General features: G+C 59.2%; 9 protein-coding genes across 9 annotated transcripts; 4 read left to right on the top strand and 5 right to left on the bottom strand.

The window, feature by feature from the left end:
- The first annotated feature begins 153 nt into the window (after positions 1-153).
- BDZ90DRAFT_242408 (ribonuclease H-like protein) lies at positions 154-1,902 on the top strand. Its single transcript, XM_025507415.1, has 3 exons — positions 154-367; positions 433-719; positions 793-1,902. The coding sequence occupies exons 1-3, from the start codon at positions 196-198 to the stop codon at positions 1,849-1,851; spliced, it is 1,518 nt and encodes a 505-aa protein (XP_025360609.1). The 5' UTR covers positions 154-195; the 3' UTR covers positions 1,852-1,902.
- Positions 1,901-3,723, bottom strand: BDZ90DRAFT_233593 (putative ARG4-arginosuccinate lyase). The gene is made up of 5 exons (XM_025506686.1): positions 3,590-3,723; positions 3,091-3,500; positions 2,652-3,019; positions 2,268-2,577; positions 1,901-2,194 (listed from the first exon to the last, which is right to left on the bottom strand). Exons 1-5 carry the CDS (start codon positions 3,657-3,659, stop codon positions 1,943-1,945), a joined length of 1,410 nt encoding a protein of 469 aa, XP_025360608.1. The 5' UTR covers positions 3,660-3,723; the 3' UTR covers positions 1,901-1,942.
- Positions 3,724-4,125: 402 nt separating this feature from the next.
- On the top strand, positions 4,126-5,478 carry BDZ90DRAFT_261773 (hypothetical protein; the record flags this gene model as incomplete). The annotated part of the gene is made up of 2 exons (XM_025508410.1): positions 4,126-4,992; positions 5,098-5,478. The coding sequence occupies 2 exons, from the start codon at positions 4,126-4,128 to the stop codon at positions 5,476-5,478; spliced, it is 1,248 nt and encodes a 415-aa protein (XP_025360607.1).
- Positions 5,479-5,493: 15 nt separating this feature from the next.
- BDZ90DRAFT_56197 (hypothetical protein) lies at positions 5,494-7,813 on the bottom strand. Its single transcript, XM_025509677.1, has one exon. The coding sequence runs from the start codon at positions 7,478-7,480 to the stop codon at positions 5,753-5,755; it is 1,728 nt and encodes a 575-aa protein (XP_025360606.1). The 5' UTR covers positions 7,481-7,813; the 3' UTR covers positions 5,494-5,752.
- Position 7,814: 1 nt separating this feature from the next.
- BDZ90DRAFT_56215 (hypothetical protein) lies at positions 7,815-8,249 on the bottom strand. Its single transcript, XM_025509678.1, has one exon. The coding sequence runs from the start codon at positions 8,169-8,171 to the stop codon at positions 7,854-7,856; it is 318 nt and encodes a 105-aa protein (XP_025360605.1). The 5' UTR covers positions 8,172-8,249; the 3' UTR covers positions 7,815-7,853.
- On the top strand, positions 7,856-13,175 carry BDZ90DRAFT_233590 (hypothetical protein). Its single transcript, XM_025506685.1, has one exon. It carries the CDS (start codon positions 8,321-8,323, stop codon positions 13,079-13,081), a length of 4,761 nt encoding a protein of 1,586 aa, XP_025360604.1. The 5' UTR covers positions 7,856-8,320; the 3' UTR covers positions 13,082-13,175.
- BDZ90DRAFT_222407 (UDP-Glycosyltransferase/glycogen phosphorylase) lies at positions 13,169-14,830 on the bottom strand (the record flags this gene model as incomplete). The annotated part of the gene is made up of 3 exons (XM_025504526.1): positions 13,169-14,400; positions 14,446-14,447; positions 14,499-14,830. The coding sequence occupies 3 exons, from the start codon at positions 14,828-14,830 to the stop codon at positions 13,169-13,171; spliced, it is 1,566 nt and encodes a 521-aa protein (XP_025360603.1).
- Positions 14,831-15,044: 214 nt separating this feature from the next.
- Positions 15,045-16,327, top strand: BDZ90DRAFT_233588 (chord-domain-containing protein). The gene has a single exon (XM_025506684.1). It carries the CDS (start codon positions 15,120-15,122, stop codon positions 16,272-16,274), a length of 1,155 nt encoding a protein of 384 aa, XP_025360602.1. The 5' UTR covers positions 15,045-15,119; the 3' UTR covers positions 16,275-16,327.
- Positions 16,328-16,389: 62 nt separating this feature from the next.
- On the bottom strand, positions 16,390-20,055 carry BDZ90DRAFT_56081 (hypothetical protein). Its single transcript, XM_025509675.1, has 4 exons — positions 19,534-20,055; positions 19,393-19,461; positions 19,080-19,328; positions 16,390-19,014 (listed from the first exon to the last, which is right to left on the bottom strand). The coding sequence occupies exons 1-4, from the start codon at positions 19,769-19,771 to the stop codon at positions 16,505-16,507; spliced, it is 3,066 nt and encodes a 1,021-aa protein (XP_025360601.1). The 5' UTR covers positions 19,772-20,055; the 3' UTR covers positions 16,390-16,504.
- Positions 20,056-22,005: the final 1,950 nt, after the last annotated feature.

Raw genomic sequence — 22,005 nt, 5'->3', positions numbered from 1 at the left:
TCAGGAACACCAAAATGTATCAATTAGCTCAGTGCGGGGACAGACTCAGGGAAAGCAATTTAACTCGTCAGCCCGGCCTGTTGGACTCGTGCCGCGTCGCGTCTTCGCGGGCGGAACCAGGCCGGAAACGTTGTTCTGACTTGAATCGCAACACCCACCTTGGCTTCTCGCCTCCTCACACCAGTCATTACCACCATGTCACAATCCCAATCACAGCCAACTCTGGTCCCAGATACGCCACCCGTACCATCTGTCCACTCACAGCCCCTAGTTGGCTCATACACATGGCGCAGCGCTATTCCCAAGGAGGCGAGAGGCGTGCCTTGTATCCTCGGCGTCGATGAGGCTGGACGAGGGCCTGTATTGGGTATGTAGCGGCCACGTCGGCACGAATTTTTCGTGACTTTCATCTGAACTATGCGCTCTTTGCAGGCCCGCTCGTGTACGGCATAGCCTACTGTCCCGCAAGCTTCTCCGACTCGCTCAAGTCAGTAGGCTTTGCAGACTCAAAAGCCCTAACAGCAGAAAGGAGAGACGCCCTCCTTGCGGCGCTCATCGACAACCCGGACAACCTGGGCTGGGCAACCCAGTCCATGTCCCCGCAAGACATCTCAGCGGGAATGCTGCGACGCCGTCCGCACAACCTCAATGCGCAGAGTACTGAAGCGACCGTGCAGCTCATTTCGGGGGTGCTGGAGGCAGGTGTGGATGTAGCCGAGGTGAGAGCGCCATCATACTGTCCAAGAGTCTCTCTTCTTAAGCTAACGTCGCTTCTCGCCTTTTCGCTCTCAGATATTCGTAGACACGGTTGGCGACCCCGCCACATACGCCAAAACGCTTCGCAGCTACTTCCCGCAGGCCAAATACAAGCACATAGAATGGACCGTCTGCTCCAAGGCCGACGCCATTTACCCAATCGTAGGGGCGGCTTCGATTGCGGCAAAGGTGACGCGCGACCGATGGGTCGAGGACTGGAGGTATGCAGAGCACGTGGAGGGGCCGCAGGGTGAAGAAGAGGGAGCGATAAAGAACGAGACTCAGGAAGATGAGGATGACGCCCTGAGGGAGGTGCTTCAGGGCCAGGCATCTGCTTCGTCGTCACGCTCGCCCTCCCCCACGAAGAAGGCTGCACCAACCAGCAAGAAACGCAAGCGACCTTCACCTACAGACCTTGCCGCTACCTCTTCCGATTCCATATCCTCTCGCGATCACTGGCACACTTTTGGCTCAGGCTACCCCTCGGACCCAAACACGGTTGCGTACCTGCATCGCACGCTGGACCCCGTCTTTGGCTGGCCGGGTATTGTGCGCTTCAGCTGGGCGACGGTGAAAACGCTTCTGGAGGAGAGGGTCAGAGCACCAGGCGCTGCGGGGGCAAAGAAGGCCGCAGCAGGTGGCAAGAGGGCATCAAGGTCTGCCTCGAGCAAGGCGCCAAAGCAGGAAGAAGGAGAGGAAGACACGCCAGATGGCGGCCCTGCTACTTTGACGACATCTGCGCTAAGCGCTACTGGCTCTTTGAATCCGCCACCTGGCCAGCCAAAGGGGTTTCGCGTCAAGTGGGCAGACGAGCCAGCTCAGATCACCAGCTTCTTTACAAAGGCGAAGGGAGGTTCATCAAGCACCGCGACTCCGGGTTCGTTCAGCATTGTTTCTGGGGGCGCAGCTGGAGCGAACAAGGCGGGGAGCACAGGAGGAGCCGGAGGCGCAGCAGCAGCTGGTCCTAGCGCAGCGACGAGTAGGGAAGACCATCTGTTGCGCCTGACCTGGAGGGCGGACGATGATGCGCTGCGTGGCTCTGCGAGGGTAGGCTCAAGTCTGCGCAGCATTGGGCCAGGAGTGCTGGGCTTGTGATGACAATGTGTTTTGCTTGCATTTGACCATCGACTTTAATTCTATGCACCCTCTCCCTTTTAAAGCCCAGCTGCCCTCCTCCTCATCTGCTCTACGCCTTCCCAGCGCCCAGCTCACCCTGAATACGCTCCACCTGCTCCAGCACAGCCCTCTTGCTCGTCCCGCCCGTCGCGTCGCGTCGTTCAACACTCTCATCAAAGGACCAGACGGCCTGCACGTCCTCCTCAAAGGCGGGCGAGAGGGTTTGGAGATCGGCGAGGGTGAGCGAGGATAGGGGCACCTTGCGCTGCTCTGAGAGGCGTACGGCTGAGCCGGAGATGTGGTGCGTCTCGCGGAAGGGGATCTGTGCATGAGGGCAGGGAGGTGGCGGTCAGCAAGGGCTTGTCAAAGTCCACGTCACCGCGCACGCTACTCACTCCCTTCCTAACCAGGTACTCCGCAAGGTCCGTAGCAAGCATATCCGGCGTGAGGGCCGCCCTCATCTTCTCCGGGAAGATGTTCATCGTAGCCAAGACTCCATTGGCGATCTGCAATGACCTCGAGACGGTGTCGACTGCATCGAAGAGGGGTTCCTTGTCCTCCTGAAGGTCCTTGTTGTACGTGCTTGGGATACCCTTGATGGTCATCATCAGGCCGGACATTTGGCCGAAGACACGTCCGGACTTGCCGCGGAGGAGCTCAAGAGAGTCAGGGTTCTTCTTCTGTGGCATGATGGAAGAGCCGGTGCTGCGGCACGGGTGACGACGTGAAGCGAGTGGTGAGTCGGATGACGGTCGCTGCTCTGCTCCGCGCTTGCTCACCTGTACGCATCACTCAACTGCACAAACCCAAACTCGCTCGTCGAGTAGATGATGAGGTCCTCCGCCAGCTTACTGATATGGATCATCGTGAGGCTTGCCCAGAAGAGGAACTCAACAATGAAGTCACGGTCGGAGACGCTGTGCATCGAGTTCATGCCTACGGTCTTGAATCCGAGCTCATTGGCCATAGCCTGGCGGTCCAATCCTGAGAAGGGATTGCCCGCCAATGGTCCTGAGCCGAGGGGCAGGACAGAGATGCGTGGACGCATGTCACGGAGACGAGAGAGGTCGGTGAGGAGGGAGGAGGCATGGGAAAGGAGAAAGTGCGACCAACGGATAGGCTGGGCGCGTTGCAGGTGGGTGTAGCCCTGCGTGATGGCGAGTGAGCTCAAGTTTGTCAGCGACGCTAGACTGTCTGCTTGCAGTCGCTGTTGCGCACCGGCATCACTGCGTCAACCTCGACCTTTGCCCTGGCAGTCATCACCTGGATCAAGTCGACGAGGATCTCCTCGATCTTCTTTGTCTCCTCCTCGACATACAATCTCACATCCGTCGCAACTTGATCGTTCCTGCTTCTACCGGTGTGCAGCTTCCCTGCCACAGGTCCAATCAGCTCTGTCAATCTACGCTCATTGGCAGTATGGATGTCCTCGTCGTCGGGAGCGGGGACGAATGTGCCCGCCTCCCACTCCTTTGCGACCTGCTGCAATCCCGAGATGATCTGGTCCCGCTCGGAGGGAGTGAGGATCTTGGTTGCTACTTGCGCATTGGCATAGGCGATGGAGCCACGGATATCATGCTTCCATAGGACGCGGTCGTAGGAGAGGGACTCGTTGAATTTGTGCATCACTGTATGCGGGACGAAGGCAGCGTTATCAGCTGGCGAAGTCCGGTCGAGGAGCATATAGTCCGGCTCCTAGAAGCTGCCTCGTGCTCACAAGGGTCAGTCTGCGACTCGAAGCGGCCACCCCATAGCTTGGCCTTGCGGAACGTGTCTTGTGATGCCATTGCTGCGATCTCTGATCGAATGTCTAGGTGTTGGGTGTTGGACAAGGTGGGCGAGTCATCTTCCCCACTCTCAACTCGTCCTTTCCCGGCCGCTTCTTCCTATCCACTCACCACTCAGTTAGATTAGGCCGTCTCCGTCGGCGATTGCCCTTCCGGTCCGATGGATGGCTCCTCTCGAGATGACTTGACCACCCCGCTCGAGCCCTGCCCAACCGCCCCGCCTGCCTCCTGGCTGCACCCGTCTGTCTGTCTGTCTGTCGGCTGTGCTGCTGCTTGCTCTCAAGTCGCCGTCCGGCCGGCAGCTGGGCGTCGTTGCGTCGTTCAACGTCCACGACGTCGAAACGCAACGCACACAACGCACGCATCGTCGTCGACTCACGCATCTCGGTGTGCGTTTGAGCTGCTGCTATTCTCAACACAGACGTCCGATCCATCATCGTGCTTCTTTCCCTCCCTTCCTACCATCATGTCTTACCCATTCTCAGGGAATCGCCAATCTCAGAGCGATTACAGAAGCCACGATTACTCCACACGGCAGCCGCCTCATCAGGGCGGCCAATATTACGACGACGACTATTACAACGCCGCTCAGTCTTCGGGTGCATATCCAATGAGCGGAGGCGAGCAATACCGGGACAACTACTATCCTTCCAACCACCAACACCAGCACTCCATGAGCGGCAACGACGCAGCAGACGACACGCTTCGCGATCACGGCGCACAGGGCTACAGCGAGAAGGCAGCCGTGGCCGCCACTCCAGGTGGCGGCACCACGCCTGGTAGCACCGACGCTTACGCCAACTACGGCAGCCGTGGAAATGCCAACCGCAACTCCATCTTCTCACAGCAAGACCGCCACGTCTTCTTCAAGCGCTCAGTCCCCGTCAGGGCGCTCCGCTCCATCTTCTGCATCGTCCTCTGGACGATCATCATCATCATCACCGTCATCCTCCTTGTGGTCCTCTTTGCCCGACCACCCAACATTGCCCTCCTCTCCGTCGACCCGCCTACTGCCCAGGACTTCGATGTGAGCGGGACGAGCTTCACGGCCAATGGCTCGGTCAACTTTGCCGTCTCCAACCCCAACAGCTTCTCGGCGACGATTACGCATTTGAATGCGCAGCTCTTTGATGCGAATCTGCCTAATGATGTACAGATTGGCAACGGCACGCTCAAGGATCAGAAGATCAAGGCCAACGACAACACGACGATCGTCTTCCCATTCACGCTGGGCATCAACTTGCAGAACGGGGCTGAGGCCTTGATTCAGGACGTCGTCTCATCGTGCGGGTTAGACCCTAGCAGCAGCTCGAAGGCGTCGGGTAACCTCAATGTACGTACGCCACACCAAGCTCTCCTACTTTCTGCACCACCTCTACCCGCTAGCAGTGACTGACCTCTCTCTGCTCCTCGTCCCTCCCCACTTCGCCCCCTGCAGGTCCGTCTAGCAATCGACGCCCACATCTCCGTTCTCTCCATCGGGGTCAGCGTCCCCGTCAACCGCAACATCTCCGTCGAGTGTCCTACCAATCAGCTCGCAGACGTCATCAAGAGCATCACAGGGGCGGTCGGTGACATTGGGTCGGCGGTCCAGAGCATCCTCGGCGGTGGCAGCAAGAGGAGTTTCGCTACACCGCTTCCTCTGGACGGATCGTCGATGCTGGAGCGTGACGGTGCTGGCCAAGACGACTTGCCGGCACAGCTGGATTTGTTGAGTCGGCGTGAAGTCCTCGGCAAGATCGTCGAGGCGTGGCTCCCGCGTAGCGCTGCTGGTAGCAAGCCCCTCGCTATTCGCGCGCCAGGCGACATCGAGCTCTGAGAGCTCCTCGTACTTCTCTTTGACCTGGTCCCTCACACCACTGTACATACCGTCGTCGCGGCGGCATACAACCGAGATACACTACCCTCGACCTCAATGTAACGACTCTACTCTCACATCCGACCCACATTGTACATCTCACCAATCCTTCGAGTCCTCGCTCCCACCTTCACGCTCTCCTGTCCTCGCCTCTCCTCACCTAGTAGACTCACCAAGATCATGATCATTCGAGCCCGAAAAGACAAATATATGGACAATTTCACGCTTTCGCTCGTCACTCTCCTTGCTCCTCGACCCAGCCCTCTTTGAACTCACAGACTGCTCCCCGTCTCTCCCAGCTCGAGGTGATGATCACCCTCCTCCCTTCCTCATCGACCGCTACGCCCGTCGGTGCTCCAGGGAGGTAGCCTGCGCTAGCAGCTGGTGAAGTGAGGCCAAGCCTGTACACGACGGTGCTGAAGAACTGTTTGGGCAGCCAGATGCCCCTCTTCTTGGCTCGGGCGAGACGCTCTACCTCCCACGGATGGCCGATAGCCGCGCCTAGTCGGTGAACGTACGTCGTCTGACGGACTAGGGCGCCTGGTGATGGGCTCAGCTCTGCATCGTCCTTGTCCTCCTCTTCGACTCCACGGCGCCTTCTGAGCTCCTCGATCCTCTTCACTACTCTCCCCATGCTCAATGGGCCAACAGTCCACACTCTCCCAAACGAGTCCACATCCATCCCGAGTACGGGTGCTCCCGCCGAAGCCCCATCTTCTTCACCTCCAGAACCACGCAATGGCGCGCTCCAAAAAGTTACAAAGCTGCCCCACCTGGCCAGGACATCCCTGTACGTCCTACCATCCGGGATTAGCTCAGCCCCTGCCGCTGGGCCTTTGACCCAATGTTGGTCCCATTGTTCGAGAAGGGCCATCTTTGCTGAGTTGACCCCGACGTAGATGTGAGGCAGTGACGTGTTGCTCCCGCCTGCAACACCTCCGCCGTCCCAGGCTCGGAGGAGGGGTGGAGCAGACGGGTGCGAGGCCAGCGTGTCAAATATCGGGCGCGTCGAATGGGAGAGGGCGACGTATTGGCTGATGGTGCGAGGTGGGCTTGGGGAATAGGGGGAAGAGGAACGGATGAAGGATGGGAGCGGCAGGACGTCCAGGAGGTATTGAGGCAGCGAAGGAGAGGTACTGCGACCGGGACGCCGTGGGCAAGCTGGCGCGGCTGAAGATATCTTGCCTCCTCGTTCCTTCTCTTCCTCCTCAGGCCCTGCCGCTACGCATTCGGGCGTGGCCAAGCTTGTAAAGATGAAGCTGGGCACCTCCATCGGCCCCAGCGGCAACGGTGCGGGCTCATCGTCGCTCGCTACCTCTCCACGTACATCCTTGGGCGCCTCCACCGGCAAGCTCCATTGCTCCCTCACCGCGTCGATTCGGTATGGATTCATTGACTTGAGCGCATGACCAGAGATTCGGTCGTACTGTACCGCATGGTACAAGTTTACATCGTGACGGTACACGTCTACCACTCCCGCTGAGCGGGCATGGGGATGATTCGAGACGAGCAGCACGTTTGTTGCTGGATCGTTCTTTGATGAGACGACGGAGAGGGAGAGAGGATGGATCACCTCTCCTTGACGAGAAGTGGGTTGGTGAAGCTCGAGCTGCTTTGGCTGACTTGTCGAGTCCTTGAGATCCCAAACCCAAATTGATCCTCCCTTCTTGCCCTGCGGTAGCGCTTCCCACGTCTGGCTCGGTGGGTCCCACCAAGGCCGCGAGTCATCGCAGTGGAAGTAGGCCAGGCGCGATGCACTGTGGATGACTGGTTCGGCGCACCATTCCGGCCCCGAAGGGAGAGGTCGGCAAGAGTCGAGATTGAGGTGTGAAGATGCGGACGAGGCAAACGAGGATGGCTCAGGTGGATGGAAGAAGGCGACGTGTGTGGACCAGGGGAGCCACAGGAAGAAGGACGATATGGGCAAGAGGAGGAGAGAGAAGAGGAGCGGGACGCTTGCCATCTCGGATCAGCCTTGCCAGGCGATCGATCCGCTGAATGATGTCTGTACCTCTCTGCGCCTGCTTAAAGCTGGCCGTCTCGGAGTGAGAGTCGCGCAAGGTGGTTCAAAGGACGAATTGACCAACCGCGGAAGATATCAAGAAACGCACGAGCCACCAGCGCAGCCGGCCGCCGGAGAGTCGTTTCGTCTCGCGTCGTTGGCGGACCTGATTTGACCTTGCCGCCGCTGCCTCCGCCCGCCCGCTCGCGGCAATGAATGGTGCCTGGGGTTAGTGACTCACGACGATTCAGGCAGTGGCGATTGGCACGGGACGCCATGTCACTGTCTCTTGCATCACGAGGTGTCGCGATGCTTCAATGTTGCTGCTGTCCTATCAGCAGACGCTAGCTCTGACGCTCTGCTGCGTCGAAGCTGTTGCGGCATTGCGTCGCATTTGCTGCGTCGTTCGCTGCGTCTCGTCGATATTGAGCGCCATTGCATGCCTCGTCTCAAAGTTCGTCTTGGTCTTGGTCGGTCGGTTCAGGTCCGCGTCGTCGGCCCTCCTTGATCTCGATTCTCGCTCGTGAGTCGACTGACTCGCCTGGAGCCCCCGCGGCGTCTTTGTCTGCGTCTGTGCGAGAAGGGCGAGGCAATCCAGGCAAGGCATGCGGGGAGGAAAAGAGCGAAGGCTGATTGCAGCAGCCAACGACATTGAGAGTCAGATGGGAGGGCGAGGGAGAGGAGGGACCCTTGGACGAGCTTCACGGCAACGGGCACCGCCTTCTTCCTTCTCACCATCCCATTCCCGTGATCCATCGCCACCATCCAATCTTAGCCTCTCAGGAGATTCATCGACGCGAGATGTCGCGCAAATACAAAGGCAAGCTGCGCCTCGTAGACCCGGCCGATCAGGACGACATCAGCGAGATTGATATGAGCGACGAGAGCAGCAGCGATGAAGGACAGCCTGCCTCAGAGACTGCACCAGCCGCTACATCGACAAGGCGGCGTCGAGGATCAGACGCAGCTCAGAAGCAGACGCAGCCCAGCAAGAAAACAGCAGCAGCTCCCCCTCCTCCACCAAGCAATGGCGCACGTCGTCCAGATGCCGCGCAGCCTCGACGGGCATCGAAATCGGGCGGCCTGCTGGGCAGATTAAGGAACATGCGAAGGAGGGAGGATATGGGAAAGAAGACGCCACCGAAGCTGTCAATCAACACTGCTACCGCGACAGCTGGTGCGAAGAATGATTCGCCAGCATCTGGCAGGGGCAGCCCTTCCATCGTCCCAGTCGGCAGGGCCAGTCTTGCAGGCCCACGCGAGACGTTGGGCATCGATGCCTTCAGCAAACCGCATCGTTCCAGCACAGCGAACTCCCTCATGACCAGCGAACTGCTCGGTTCTAGCTCATCCTCCCCATCCGCAGCTTCACCCGACGTCGTCCTCAAAGACTACGGTGTCGAGCGACAGCCTGACGTCATGCAGGCCAACCTCAAGCGAGAGAGCACGGCAAGATACTCCATCGCGCACAGCGTTGAAGCTTCACTTGTCGACAGCTGGAGCATTGCTGAGCGACATGTGGATGGGAGCGATGACGATGATGAGTCGATGGTCAGTCGAGCAGCGGGCGAGAATGATTGGATGAGGACGGGCGAGGCACCAATGGTGGACGATTACAGTGAGGTCGGCGCGCCCGTGCAGAGAGCTTCCAACGCACCTAGCGATATCACTGAGGAGGACGACGACGACGAAGAGGACGACGATGATGATGATGCGAGCACAGAGTCTGAAGGACCAGGGCGAAGGACGCCCACCCGCGGTGCAGCCGCAGCGGCCGTAGCTGTCCCAGCCGTCGCTGCTGTTAAGCCTCCCATCTCTCGCACAGTGACAGGTCGTAGCACCACCACCGCCGACTTCTACGATGCAGAGTCTGAGCGTGGCAGCACAGCGGGAAGCACGGCATCTCGTGCAGCCGCTCGTCGCTCGGATGTCGATCGCCTCCTCCTTCAACTTGGCGATACCGGTGCGGCCGGAGCCGGTGGTTCCACTGCGGCGAGCACGGTCAGCAGTAGCCATCGTTCCGAGCCTTCGAGCTCGGCGAGCTCGTACGTGCCCGACTTGTCCGTCGCCTACGGCACGGAGTACGACGAGTCCGAATCCGCCATCGTGCCCGATGACTCGGTCTCCGTCAGAGCCATGCAGAGAGTCACGCACGAAGACATAGGAGAGGACGAGGGCACTCGAACGCCCACTGGCAAGACCGCGAAGCAGTCCACGGACCCTGAAAAGCTGGCTGTCATGCTTGCTGATATGGAGCCGGCCTTCCAGTCGAGCTCGGAGGATGAGGATGAGTTAGAGGAGGAAGACGAAGAGGACGAAGATGACGAGGACGAGGAGGATCAGGACGAGGACGAGCAGACAGAGGGACCGGTCATGATCACCACTCGTACGCCCGCAGCCTCAACTCGCTCCGTCGCAAGATCAGCGAAAGAAGCCCGGCGACGACGTAGAGTAAAGCGAAAGAAGGTCGAGAAGGGCGCCAACCGCTGGCTGGCAGACAGCGCTCTTACGCCGGAGCAGATGCACTACTTCATCAAGGCTATGGTTGGCCGTGAGCTCGAGTGGGAGATGTCTCGCGCATTCGCCTTCGATCCCTCGGAACGGCCGCCTTTGCTCGACTCAGCAACGTCACCTTCTTCGCCCGTGGCGTCGTCGAGTCGTCCTGCGCGAGAGTATGACATCTTCAAGAAGAGCAAAGCCGACACTGCAACGCTCCCTAAATTCCCGCTACTGCGCTTCCTCTACGACTCCGCGTTCTGCATGCTGCCCATCTTCGGACACGGCACTACCACGTATGCAAAGCGACAGAAGCGAGCAGAAGCCTACTGGGCACGCGGTGTCGCCCCCCTGCTTCGTATCCTGCAGAATCGGTCCTTCAGCCACAGGGTAGATCGCTGCGGTGAGGGAGATGGAAGTGCATTCAGCTCAGAAGCTACCTCCGACGTGCTCAAGGGCGCGTTCGCTCGCGCCGCTGTGCGATTCATCACTGCGACGATCAACGTAGGCGGCAAGCGAGACATCAAAGCCGGCTGGCCCTGGCCCTCTGCCAAGCTCATGAAGCTTCCCGCTTTCCTTCCCTACCGTATGCCCTTGGCACAGCAGACTCGCGGCGCATTTGAGGTGGACGTAGTGGTGATGCGGCCGCTGGGCAAGGAGCCGTCCTACATCTTGCGACTGCGAAGGCAATTTGGCCATCCGTCGATCTTCGTCATCAGGTCTGAGGCACAGTTCCAGGAATACGCAGCAGCGCTCAACGAGGCTTTGCCGCGGGCTTGCATTAAGCGGCCACCTCCTGTCGAGATGGCAATGGTGTTCGGTTCCTCAGCGGACGCTGCGGCGCCCGCTTCGCCGAAGGTACGCTCTCCCTCCGAGATGGGATCAAGCACGGCCGTGGGCAGCACTCGCTCGAGACCGCCGCTGCGTTCCAAGCTCAGCAGTGACTCAAAGAACGGCCTGACAGGCTCGCAAAGCAAGGCATCGAATAGTCCCGCCGAGCCAGAAAAGCATCAGCAGCATCGCGGTCTTGCTGGTCTATTTGGCAGCTTCGGAAAGAGCAGTGGGACATCAGTAGCCGCAGCCAGCAGCAAGGGAGAGAAGGAAGCTGCTGCAGCTCAAAGGCCGACAGCTGGCGCTGATCGAACTCTGCTTGAGCTGAGGGAGAACAAGCGTCGCTCTGTCCTTGGCAGTCGTTCGAGCCTTCCGCTCTCGCCGAGCTCGCCGACCGTCGACGATGACGGCAGCAACGTCAGCAGCACGCGCTCATCAACCTTGGGTCCCTCAGCAGCGGGCGTGGGCTCAAAGAAGGGGGGCACAGCGGCGGCAGCGGCAGCGCCGTCGTCGTCGATCGCCTCATCCAGTAGCACAGGCGGAGCGGGAGGCCTCCTTCTCAACATGGGCAAAGGTGTGCCGAAGAAAGCCAAGCCAGCATCGCTCCCACCCATCGACTACAACCTCCGTCGTCTCCAGCTCCGCGATTGGCTGCGCGACACCCTCTCCGCCCGTGGTGCGGGTCATCATCACGAGACCCGCGAGTTCCTGACTGCTGGCTTCTTTACGGACAAGGACCTCAAGTCCTCCACCAAGGCCAAGATTGCCGCCAACGAAGAAGCTGACCGCGTTAGCACCAAACAGCGCGAGGAGGTCGCCCTCTCCGCTGGTGAGGAAGTGTTGGAGCTACGCGACCAAATTGAGTCGATGTGGGAGGAATGCAAGCATGGTCAAGGCTTCCTGCAGGCACGCGCCGTCTTCGAAAAGGCTTCTTCCTTCTCTGAGCTACCGGAGGACTATCAACGGCTCGTCTCCTTCCTACACCTGAAGGTTGCACGCTTCCTCCTCGGTACTTTCGTCACGGGCGATGAATCACTTTCCAACCTGCGACGGGCTCGCTCAGCCTTTGCTGCCATTCCATGGAAGCTGCTCAGCCTCGTTCTCTCCGAGCCTACAGGGGTGATGGTGGCCGATCTGCGGAGAGCATTGACTGCGCCCAAGTTCGTCTCGGGGATGATCTCTATCCTCTTTGATGACGATTCTCGGAAGGTCGGCCAGGATCTTGAAGAGCTCAAGCGTCGCCTCCCCTCGGACTACCTTCGCAAAATCCGTCGCTTTGTTGAAGCCACCTCCGACCACACGAAGCGACTCATTCGTGATCAGGCGAAGCGCAACGGCATTCCACTCGTGTCAGCCATCGAGCGTGGATCTGACGAGCCTCTCTTGGAGGGCAAGGAGCTCGCCCGCATCATACAAGCCACGCGCGGCTATGTCACCTTCATGGAGACGCAGCCCAACTTCATCGACGTTGAAGTCGAGGCGAGGATCAACAAGGACGTGGCGCTCATCATCGACCTGCAAGCAGCGCTGCGCCTCTATTCTGCGCGACGAGACGGCCAGAACCTGCGCGAGCTTACACGGTCAGAGACCTTCCGCTCTGCGCTGGGTCACGTCGTGCAGCCTATCCTCGACCATCTGGCCAGACAGCATCACCGCAAACGAGGCTCAAAGCTCAAGGGAGCCCTGAGGCTCATCGAGGTCCGTGGATTCGCCTTGCTCGAGTTGCTGGAGGCGCTCAGGACTCGAGTGCAAGACCCGGCAAAGAGTATAGATGCTCTGACGACCTTCCTAGACTCGCACGCACACGACACCGTTGGGCTCCTCTCGCATGTGGCGAGCCCGCTGTTCACTTGGTTACACAATGTAGCTCGAACAGTGGCGGAAGGCTCGGACGATCTGGCTCGCGAATGGCCACTCCCCGTCAAGAAGGATGGTGCGGCCGCTAATCCTCTCAGCGACGATGAAGCGCTTGATAATGTACGTCGTCTGACTGAACGCGCTTGGTTGGCAAGGCTTAGGGACATGGAGCTGGCATCGCGCTGGATTGCGGGCGATGTCGAGGCGGATCTGAGTGTGCAGGTGCTGGGGAGTGGTGGGGGAGGGGAGAAGACGAGGACGCTACCTATTCTGCCTGAGGAGCCTAAGAGGCCTGAGCTGGATAGGAAGACGTTTGACGGCGTGCTGCCGGGCTTTAGAAAAGCGCTGGGGAGGGTTTTGGAGAGTAGAATCGATTGAGGGCAGGAGGCCGGGGTAGGCTGATCGCATTGTCACGATGACACACGGATTCGTTGTTGCTTTGGATTGCTCACCGAATAATGATGTCTATTGCTTCTTCTTGACGTCACGATCCCTCAGCGCCTTGAGCTTCCCCTCCAATGGCTCCCACAGCCGTCCCCTCCACGCCTCCTCGAACGCCGTCGCATTGAAAACCTGTTGAGCCCGCCGTCTTGCCCTCCCCCTCATCTCGTCCCTCTCTCCCTCAGACATTCTGCACAGGACATGCTGAGCTTTCTTCGCAAAGTCGTCCACGTCCGTGGCGTGAAAGCCCGTCGCCCTCCCTTTCTCGTCGGGTACGACGATGTCGAGTAGAGGGCCGGCGCTGGCATGGGAGAGGGTGATGAGTCCTGCAGCCATGAACTCCACGACATTCATACCGAAGTGCTCATCTACCATCGTGCTCAGCCCTACGCTTGCGGTAGAGAGGTGTGAGACGACCGTAGGCCAAGGAGCGTTTACTACGAATTCGACTTGCGAAGCTATGTCAAGCTCACTGGCCAGCCGACGCAGGGAGGCGACGCGAGCTTCGTCCGAGGGATTGCGACTGCTCCCCATCACGATAAGCCGAACTCCATCGTCGCGCAGTGAGGGGCGAAGATCAAAGAGAGCCCGTAAGAGGCGCAGCTGAGTTGCCTGTTCTTTCTCTGGGCGAAATTGTGCTAGACTGACGAGGGTGGGCTTGCGGCCGGATAGGGGGAAGCCCTCCAAGCTTCGCGTGTCGCATGGTGGGTAGACGGTCGTCGCACTTCTACCGTGCCCACCGAGGAGGGTATTGAGGTGACGCATCGTCCAAGTCCCGTTTGCGACGAGAACATCTGCCCTCCGAAGCGCCCATGCGTAGACCTTTGCGAAGAGGCGATAGTAGACCAACTTGATTTGGCTGCGCAGCATACTCTTTGCAACCTTTGCGTCATTCGTATGCCCTGTCGCTCTCCCTTTGACTCTCGCCAGCATATCTGCGCTAACTGTGGGGTAGTGTACGTACGCCCCAACAGGCGTCGAAGGCCGAAAGAGCCGCACGACGGGGTAAGCGAAGGCGTAGCCCATCGTATCGATGAAAACGTCTGGGAGGAGCTCCTCGCATGCTTCTTTCGCCAAGATGGCCCCACCAAAGGATTGGCCGAGGATAGTAAGGCGAGACCAGTACGAATCTGACACAAGCAGTCGTGATCGGAGAGGGAGGAAGGCGAGGCGTGATGATGAATGGGGGGAGGTGAGGTCGATGCTGAAACGATCTCGCGCTTTGATGAGGATCTCCGATTTGGTGGCCGAGCCGCCTCCGTCTGCTACTGAGGATGCGCCGGAAATGAAAGGACCAGGACCTCTTCTCGGCCTGCCTGATTTGGGCTCATCGCCAAGCTGCAAGCTCTGTGACGCCGTTGCGTCTCCTGTGTAGACGACGCAGACTGTGTGCTTGTCCGCGGCGAGGTGGTACCGTATTGCTTCGTAGAGGACGCGCTCGCCTCCTCCGCCGGCATTGCAGTATGGATGGAAAAAGCCAATGACGGTTTGTCGAGCTGCCGCGTTCTCTGCGGGGAGGTTAAGCTGCTTGAGGAGACGCTGGCGTCTTGTTGAGTTGGTCTTGCGGACGCGACGAAGGTAAGAGGTCAAGGCTCGAAGGGTGAGGAGGGTGAGGGAGAGGATGAGGAGGCAAAGCGTGACGCCGATACGAATGTGCCATGGCGGAGGGGAATGACGTGCTTCCATCGTCTTCCTCGACGCCGACGCTGGACAACAGTCGAATGATCGTGGTGAGGATGAGAAGAAAGGAGGGCAGCATACAAGCAACTACTCCCGTCTCGCTTTGGCGGGAGTGGAGCCAGTCGAGTGTTGTTCTCGCCACGTGGTGAACCTTGTCTCTCCGCTCTCTCCGCTCTCGAGCTCAAAGTTGGCGGCGCACGACACTTTTGATTTCTCGCAGCTTCGCAGCTTCCGCCTTCTTTTCGTACTCACTTCATCTCTACGCACTCTTTCACATCCCCCACCCTTTGCCAGCATGACCATCTGCACTCGCCCCTCATGTGGCGCTGACCATCCCCCGAGCTCCTCAGCCTTTCTCACCTCGGAATGCTCGCACCACCCTGGCGAGCCCGTATTCCACGAAGGGCAGAAATCCTGGTCGTGCTGCAAAGAGGTCAACAAGCCCGTCCTCGACTTTGATGACTTTGTGCAAATTGCAGGATGCACGACTGTCAAGGGGCATAGTGCTGAGAAGAGGACAAAGAAGGCGGATGAGAATGGGGACAAGGCGGCCGTGCAGGGGGAGGAGCCAAAGGTAGATCAGAATGGCAAGGAGGTCTACGGCAATGGAGCGGCTGCTTCGTCTTCGATGTCAGCGAGCTCAAGCAAGACTCCAGCATCGAAGTCCGCTGCAGCAGCTCCAGCTCCACCCAAGCCATCAGCTCCCCAGCCCTACGTCGAGCCTCGCGATCCAGAAGGCGCGACCATTCCGGTAGGATCCATCTGCAAGAGGCCAGGCTGCGGAGCCAAGTATGACGATACTACACCGAGAGATCCGGCCAAGGAGCAATGCAAGTATCACAAGGGAGCGCCGCTCTTCCATGAGGGAACCAAAGGCTACACATGCTGTAAGCGTCGTGTCCTCGAGTTCAATGAGTTCCTCAAGATCGAGCCGTGCACCGCTGCAGAGAGCGGGCATCTCTTCCTCCAACCGCCCAAGCCCTCTGCGCCCTCATCTAGCGACTCAACAGCATCCAACCTGGCATCGGAGGACCCGCTCTTTACCTCCAACGGTCTTGCTATCCTTCCCGGCGAGTCAGCAGTCGACGTACGAATGGACCACTACGAGACGCGAGACTCTGTTCACCTCACTTTCTACTGCCGAGGACTTGATGTCGAGAAATCGCGCATCGTCATCCTTACCGACGATTTGCTCCTCTCGCTCAGCATGGGTTGTGGAACCAAGCGCCACTTGCTACATTTGCGCTTGTACGGCAGCGTAGAGCCGGCGACAGAGACGGAGATCGCCAAGGGTGGGGGTGAGGGGCAAGGAGGATCTACATGGACCGTCAGCCCTTCGAAGATCAAGTTGGACGTGGTGCTCCAGAAGAGGGACAAGGGACGCAGTTGGCCTACACTGCAGAGAGGAGAGGGAGGTGGAGGGTATGGGTTGACTTTTGGAACAAGATGAGGAGCGATTGATCAGGTATAGATCACGCGCAATAGATGCGATGCAAAACGATGTATTATGATGTTGTGCGTGTGCGCGTGTGCGTGTGCGCGTGTGCGTGTGCGTGTGCATGTGTAGATGGAGGTACAATGCCGGGTGAGTGGATCAAGATGTATATAAAAAGACGGTGAGTGTAGTAGTAAAGGAATGAGCGTAGACTGGGTATCTATTAGTACAGAGTGGCGGAAGGATCAGAAGAAGTCATAGGAAGACGGGCTCTTAGTACCCTGCCCTGCGTAACGTGGGCTAGCGGCGTACGAAGGGCTGTTCAAGTACGGCCAGCCGCGCGCGCTGCTGAGGCTTTCGTCTTCTTCCGCGTCTTTTGCTCTTACGAGACCGACGGGCGACCGGGGAGCTTGGGCAGGGGAAGGCGGCAAAGGTTGGCTGGGCGCGTCGGGCCTCTGGGGCAGTCGCTCTCCATTAGCTAGCCTGGTCCTCCAAGATCCCAAAGAGGGCGAGGAAGGCGAGCCAGGGTTGACGCGTTGCAGCGACCCATGTCTCCTCGGTGTGCGCTGCTGTGTAGGCGAGGAAGGGACCACACCGGGCTGCCTCGTTGGGCTGGCAGGCTCCAGCAATGGCAGACGCCTGTTCGCGCGCGAAGGTGATGCGCCGGCAAACGCGTAGACTTGTGTTGAGGGAGGGTACATCATGTCACGCGGTACGCCTGACGATGACGAGGAAGAGGCAGAGGCGGGCAGACCAGAAAGATTAGGCGTCGCTGGCCATCCACTAGTGTGCGATGGGTAGACGCCAGCGGACTGAGCTACGATCGGTTGCGCGAGGCCCATGGGTGAAATGCGACGGCTGCGCTGGTCGTTGGCTTGCAAGGGTGATGGTACTGCTGAGGCTGTACCGGATCGCGGTGGGCTGTCGAGCTTCACAGAAGGACCGAGAGCTGGCGCGACCGTGTCAACGAAGTGTCGGTCCGTATGTCTTGGTGATGTGAGTGAAGCTGCGTCGGAGCTCAGAAGCTCTTGCGACTCTGTTGGCGGGGAGGAAACGTCCGCCGCATGGGAGGCGGCCAGAGCAGGAACGTCGAGCATGATAAACTCGGCAGGCCGGCTACTGCTTCCTCCACCTCCCATGCTCATCTCTTGAGACATGATGGTGCCCTGCGTGACATCCTCAGGGACACCCCGCGCCAGGCCCCTCGAGGGACCGCCATACCTGCCCATCAGACCGCGCCAAGATCGCTTCGAGGTTGTCTGCGAATCTTCACCGACGCCACCGAAGCCCATCCCACGACCAGATCTTGTCGATCTGGTCTGGTCCTCTGGATTGGCGTATGAAGTCGTTTCACTGCCCACCGGCATAATGACGATGGCATCCGGGCGGCGTTGGCTCTTGCGCAGCTGGAAATTCATGCCGGGCGAAGGAGGTTCCTTGGCTTGGTGTGCAGCGCGACCGCCGATACCTGCGCCACCGTCACGGGAGAGGAGCTGCTGACTGACAGTCGGAATAGCGCCTTCACTCTCCGGCACAGCGGGCAAGGAGCGAGAGAGCACCTGCCCCTCTCCACCAGGCCGAGGGTTCGACCTCCCCCTGGCTCCCGCACCATCGCCACGGCCGCGACCCGCTGCGCTGCCTGACGACTGCTGCGACCTACGAGAGATGGTGCGATCCCCCACCGGCGAATCCATGAAGCGGAAGAAGACGGCGCCAAGGGTCAAGGAGCCGAAGAAGACGGCCGTCCATGCGGTAGGCTGGTGGGAAGTAGCGACAACGTAGCTTGCCGCGTCTGGGCCAACGAGGAAGGAGCCGTAAAGGCTGACCGCCAAGCGGGCCGCGATGACGAGATAGATGGTTGCAGCTGCGATAATGCCGACGTAGAGGATGAGCAACGAGCGGAAGCAACGTCGCAGATACTTCCATCGCGTCACGGGCGCGGCATCACTGGAGAGTTGAAACTGTTCGCGCTTGCGTACAGCTGCGCGCAGAGGAGGAAAGAAGACGTCTCCGCCGCTGGGGCTGCTACTGTCGTCGCGGCCAGACTCGCTGGCGGTGCGAGGACGGCCGGAGGCGGCGCGAGATGCATGGATGTCTGGCTGAGGGGAGACGGGAGAGTCACTCGAGGTAAGAGCGATAGAGCTGCTTCTGTTCTTGTGGGAATCAGGGTCCGTGACATCTGCAAGGTCCTCGTCGCCGTCAGCTGAAGGAGCTTGTTGCTCAACGAGCGGCTGAAAGAGGAGAGGGTCGTTGGCGTGGCGTACGCGGCTGGCTCTTGTACTGGCCGCGCCCGCCGTAGCTTCGCGCTGTTCCTTTTCCCTTTGCAGTCGCTCAGCCTCCAGCATCTCCTCCTGCTGCCGCTCGATCTTGTGCACCTGATCATGCTGCGTCTGGGCCTGAGCATTGACGAGCTTGAGCATGTAGCCACCCGCAGGAATGTAGAAGAGGAGCAGCAGGGCAGCAAAGGCAGTCCAAATGGCGTAGCCGATGCTCAACCAGCGCTTCCCATCGCCTACGTCGTTCCAGATGTTGCTGGCCTGCTCGAGGAAAGCTTGTGACTGAGCCGCAGAGACGGTCCCTCCAGCGGTGGCCGCGAGGACCTGTCCTGAAAATGCTTGGTAGTGTTCGTAATTCCTTGAGAGAGCATTCTGGGCGTACACGGCGCAGGGGATGAGGCAGGCCGCAAGGACAAGAGGCGTGCCGAGGGAGATGGAGTTGATTATCCAGGGTCGACGAATGATACGGTGGAAGGCCCCTGCGGGAGGAAGAGGTTTGCTCTGTCAACGAAAGTGATATCGCGCTTTGGTGCTGTGTACTCACATTGCTTCTGCAGTCGACCGCTGTCAAGAGCTCCGGGCGCCGTGTAGAAGGACCCTACAGCGGCGTAGAGGGCTCCGAGGTACAGGGGAATCCACACAAGCATGTTGAAGGCATCGGCGCTGTGGTGAAGGGCAGGGCGATTTTTGCCGTACGCATAGATAAGGACCCATACGTACGCGAACCAGAGAGCACCGAAAGAACCCTCGAGCAGCGTGAAGGCGTTGAGGGCGTTGGGTACGACGTAGATGCCTTCAAGGCAGGGTCGAGGTCAGCGACATGGTCCTCGCATCGTAATTCGCGACGTCCAGCTTACCTTCAGACCGTCTCATGAAGCGGACAACCCAGAACTTGCCATTCCAAATGCGATACATGATGACGACGGCTGGTTTCGGATGCGGGGGCAGGAAGGTCAGCGAGCCGTACGCCACGGCTATATCCAGCGCGCCGCACTCACATCCTACAACGACGAGCAGAGCAAGAAAGCATGCTGCAGTGAGCAGCGCGATGAAGAAAGCCCTGCTGAACTTGAATGTGAAGAGGTCTAAGATGAATGCCTCGAGCCTGACAAGCCCTTGGGCCCTGTCCTCTGCAGATCCATTGAGGAGCGTCGTGATGGCCTCTGGGAAGGGGCCATGGACAGCAGGCGCTGACAGCACGATACTAGAGCTCGGGTGCCCCGCAGGGACGCTCATCGTGCGAGCCTACTCGGACAGGTCAGGCAGACCCGACGTGCGATCGTTGTGTCGGAGAGGTGGAGGACGAGGATGGACGAGAATGCTGCAAAGCTTAGGCTTAGACTGCCGGAGAATGCTGGTGCATCGTCGTAGTGAAGAAGAGGATGCTAGGGTGTGAATGGGACGAAAGACACACAAAGAGGGCCTCTATCAGTCGGATCTCTATGGATCGCGGTGAAGGGCGGGCCTTTGTGAAGTGGTGGCGTCGGCGTTGATGTTGAGCGCCTTGAAGCTTTTGAGGCCCAGAATACGACGGGAACGATGATGCACCGTGGTACGACACGACGCGGCCACCTGCAGCTTAGTTGGCGCTAGCGGGGCTAGCGATGATCACTGATCGCACGAGAAAGAGATCGCGGGCGAGGTGGGCTAGGAGCTAGACCGGATGAGGTTGCAGCAGCAGGGTGCGCCGTGACGGAAGGGGAATCTGAGGGAGCTGCAAAGCCAAGAGCGGAGAGCGAGGCTGTGTTTGTGATGAGTGAAATGAAGTGGGAGGTAGAGCTGCAAAGAAGCGGGTCCCAAGTGAATGGTAGGAGTTAAAGATCATGAATCACCGACCTCCTCGCTGGGCGAAGGGGACTACCACTTGGGGATGGCTCTAACGCAGCCGGCGAGACGCGTGCGGTGGTCCTACGGCTATTCCTCCAGTCGCCGCCCAATCTTGGCTGTCATCTTCTCAATGCATCAGAGACGTTGTGGCTTGCCTTTGCCTCCCCTCCTCTTCCCTTTTTCTGTACGAGAGAGAGTGTGAATCGATGCGATGCTGCAATACCACCAGTCTACCCCGACGTGACACAGCAAAGTCTGGAATGCTGCACGCAACGACATGACTGTGCCCTCATGAGCTGAGGCGGTAGGGCAAGACGAGATCAAAGGGCTTGGGAATTTGGGTGGCGCTCCGCCGCTGTGACGCGTCGGCATCGATGGAGACGCATCAGCGGGGAGCACGCACAGAGGAGAGAGCGGCGCGGGCAGCGGCGGGGGCAGGCACGGCCGCGATGGGGTGAGTCGAGCTTGGACGAGCCGTGAGACAGAGGCATGGGAAAAGCCTGATTCGCAGCAAAAGGGCCCAGGTGAGCTCTCTTCGCCAGACTCACAGCATCGCAGAAACCGGACCAACTCTGGGCCGAGCCAGTAGTTGCCGCTTGCCGGGCCAAGCCAGGCAGTCAGCCAGCCAGCCAGGAAGCCGCATTCAGCTCGCAGAGACGAGCTCGAGTATTCACACTACATCTCTCACAACTCTCACCGAAGTGCACCGAGATGGACCACAGGCGAAGAGGAGCATCTCTCAAACGCGTGCAGGGTAAGCAGCTCGGCTTCGATGCCTCTTGGATTTTGGCTCGCGAGGCGAGGGAGATACAGTAGCACAGAGACTGGGAGAGAGAGAGAGAGAGAGGTCCTTGCGAGAAGCAAGGACTGGTCTGTTGATCGTACCAATTCTCGCACGACGGTGCAGGATGACTGAGTCAGGACCGATCCGCCCTTGCTACTCACTGTCGGACAGCGCGACAGCACGACCTGACTTGTAGCCAAGCTCAAAGCCGATGCTCGACTTACATATGGAGGACATGGTAGTACAAGTACAGTCGACTCATCGTCGAGCCTTAGCGGCGTGCCGAACGCGCCGAACGGGATTGGCGAAAAGACCAAATGAATGCAAGGAGGAGCGGTGGCAATGATACAGGCCACAGACGCCGGAGTGGCGTGGCGAGGGGGAGACGAACAAAGGAAGACATGCGTGTGTGTGTACGTTGCTCTCTCTATCAATCACGAATCATTCCTGGACTGCTTCGACGAGTTCCACCGTGCGAGAGACCCAGGGTACGGTGAGAGCAATCCCAGAATCTTAAACGTCGGTACACGAATGTCTCGCCTCCGCCAGGATAGGAAGGCCACGCTCAATGGTACCGCGATGCTCGCGATGCTGAGGACCGGATTTTGTGTGGCGACCAAAGGGGCAAGACACCCAGTTGGCATTCCATGAGCTTGCGTTCCTCTGGCCGAGGTTCAACCGCACCTGGGTAGCGTAATGTCGCGTCAGACGTTGTTACTTCTAGAGCCCAAGATCGGCACTCGACGTCGCAGGCAATTGGGCGCTTTCATGCTCGCGATACAAAGAGACCCCTTGCTCCTTGCTCCTCTCTATCGAGGTCGGCACTCATCATGTCATCTACACGCTTGACGCCAAGCGC

This window comes from Jaminaea rosea (assembly GCF_003144245.1).
Source record: "Jaminaea rosea strain MCA 5214 unplaced genomic scaffold BDZ90scaffold_12, whole genome shotgun sequence".
Lineage (NCBI taxonomy): Eukaryota > Fungi > Basidiomycota > Exobasidiomycetes > Microstromatales > Jaminaea > Jaminaea rosea.
The sequence above is the reverse complement of the archived record's forward strand: the minus strand, read 5'-3'. Positions and strand labels throughout refer to the sequence as shown.